This window comes from Pygoscelis adeliae, unplaced genomic scaffold, assembly GCF_000699105.1.
Source record: "Pygoscelis adeliae isolate BGI_AS28 unplaced genomic scaffold, ASM69910v1 Scaffold209, whole genome shotgun sequence".
Taxonomy (NCBI): domain Eukaryota; kingdom Metazoa; phylum Chordata; class Aves; order Sphenisciformes; family Spheniscidae; genus Pygoscelis; species Pygoscelis adeliae.
The window spans coordinates 32,428-33,866 of record NW_008825538.1 but is presented as its reverse complement, the minus strand read 5'-3'; the positions used below and the strand labels follow the sequence as shown (position 1 = coordinate 33,866).

Genomic DNA, 1,439 nt, shown 5'->3' with positions numbered 1-1,439 from the left:
AAGCGGGAGAAGGTTAAAAGGGACGCGCCCGGCTGTCCCGTCCCCCGCCGGCTGTCCCTCGGCCCGTCGCGAAGCGCTCGAGCTTCCGCATCCGGGTCCTGCCGGAAGAATGACGTGCTCCCACTTGGAGCTCCCAAACGGAGCCAGACCCCGCTGGGGCTCGGGTCTACGCCACGCCTGTGGGTGCCCGTCTGTGGGAAAGCTTTTGCCTTCAGGTTTGGCGTGAATTCTTCTCTGGCGGGAGGAGGGAAATTCTCTTCGCCCCCGCACCAGGGACGCAGGGGCTCTCTCCCCCCGGCGCGGCCGCTCTGCTCCTTCCCGTTTGTTCTGGCTGCGCTCGGAGCTGCAGCCTTTGCGTCCCGGGGGGGTTAGTGCGCCCCACCGAAGTGCCGCCCTGCAGCGCCTGAGCACCCAGCAAAGCCTACCTGTTTCGGTTGTTTGTTTGTTTGTTTGTTTCCTTTCCGTGTGGCAGAGAGGAAAGAATTAGGAAGGAAGAGGAAGAACAGAAGAGGCGGAAGCTGCAGGCTGCGGAGAACAAGGCCAGGATAATGGAGGCTTTCCTGAAGGAGAAGGAGAAGGAGGTTCTCCAGCTGCAGGTAAGAGCAGCTGGTGCCCGCTGGGGAGGACGCTGCCAGCAGTCCCCCCGAGGGATTTGACGGCAGCCCGTGGGAGCGATGGGGAAGGCGTAGGCTTGTTTTCCAGCGATTTTCCTGTTGGTAGCTGGGAACACAAGTGTCGGCGCCTTCCAGGCGTGTTGACAGCGCGCGGAAGGGACAGAGGTTGAGTGAGAGCTCTGAAAACGGAGGGTGGCATAATCCTGAGTGGGAGGCTAAAGGTTTCCTCGTTCTGGGCTCGGCTCCTGCCGAGGTCCCGGCGATGCCGGTGGCGTCTCGGGAGATCCGCGAGCTCTGCAGGCACCAGCAGCTCGTGCGCTGCCCGGAGCGAGCCGTCGGCTAACGCGCGTTAAGAGCCGGTCCTTGTCCTTCCTTCAGGAGGAAGCCAAAACCTTCATCACCCCCGAGAACCTGGACGCGCGGATCGAGGAGTGCCTGGACAACCCTCGCAACTACAACTTCGCCGTCGACAAGGACGGGCGGATCGTCAAACGGACGGTGTTGTCTTAGCGGCCCCCGCCTGGGACGGGGGGTGCGGGCCCGGTCGCCGGCCGGAGGCTCCGCTTACGAGCTGGTTTCTTCGTTTTCATGTAGAAATCAACCGCAGAATCGTTGGAGAAAGCCTGCGGGCCTGGCTGTGGTTCTTCTGAAGGGTGCGGGAAGGAGGGCGAGGGAGAAATTTGGGCTTGCGACAAGCAGCAGAGGCACCAGCGGTCGGCCTCAGCCCTGCGAGGGGGCGGAGAAGCTGCCCGCGAAGCCCGCTGGCGTTCGCGTGCCCGTCGCTCTGGCTCGCCGCGCTTCCGCCTCCCGCGTCTTTGGATCCAT

General features: G+C 63.5%; 1 protein-coding gene across 1 annotated transcript; it reads left to right on the top strand.

Annotated features, from left to right (window-relative positions):
* The first annotated feature begins 109 nt into the window (after window positions 1-109).
* MRPS26 (mitochondrial ribosomal protein S26) lies at window positions 110-1,231 on the top strand. The gene is made up of 3 exons (XM_009331895.1): window positions 110-215; window positions 475-596; window positions 993-1,231. Exons 1-3 carry the CDS (start codon window positions 110-112, stop codon window positions 1,122-1,124), a joined length of 360 nt encoding a protein of 119 aa, XP_009330170.1. The 3' UTR covers window positions 1,125-1,231.
* Window positions 1,232-1,439: the final 208 nt, after the last annotated feature.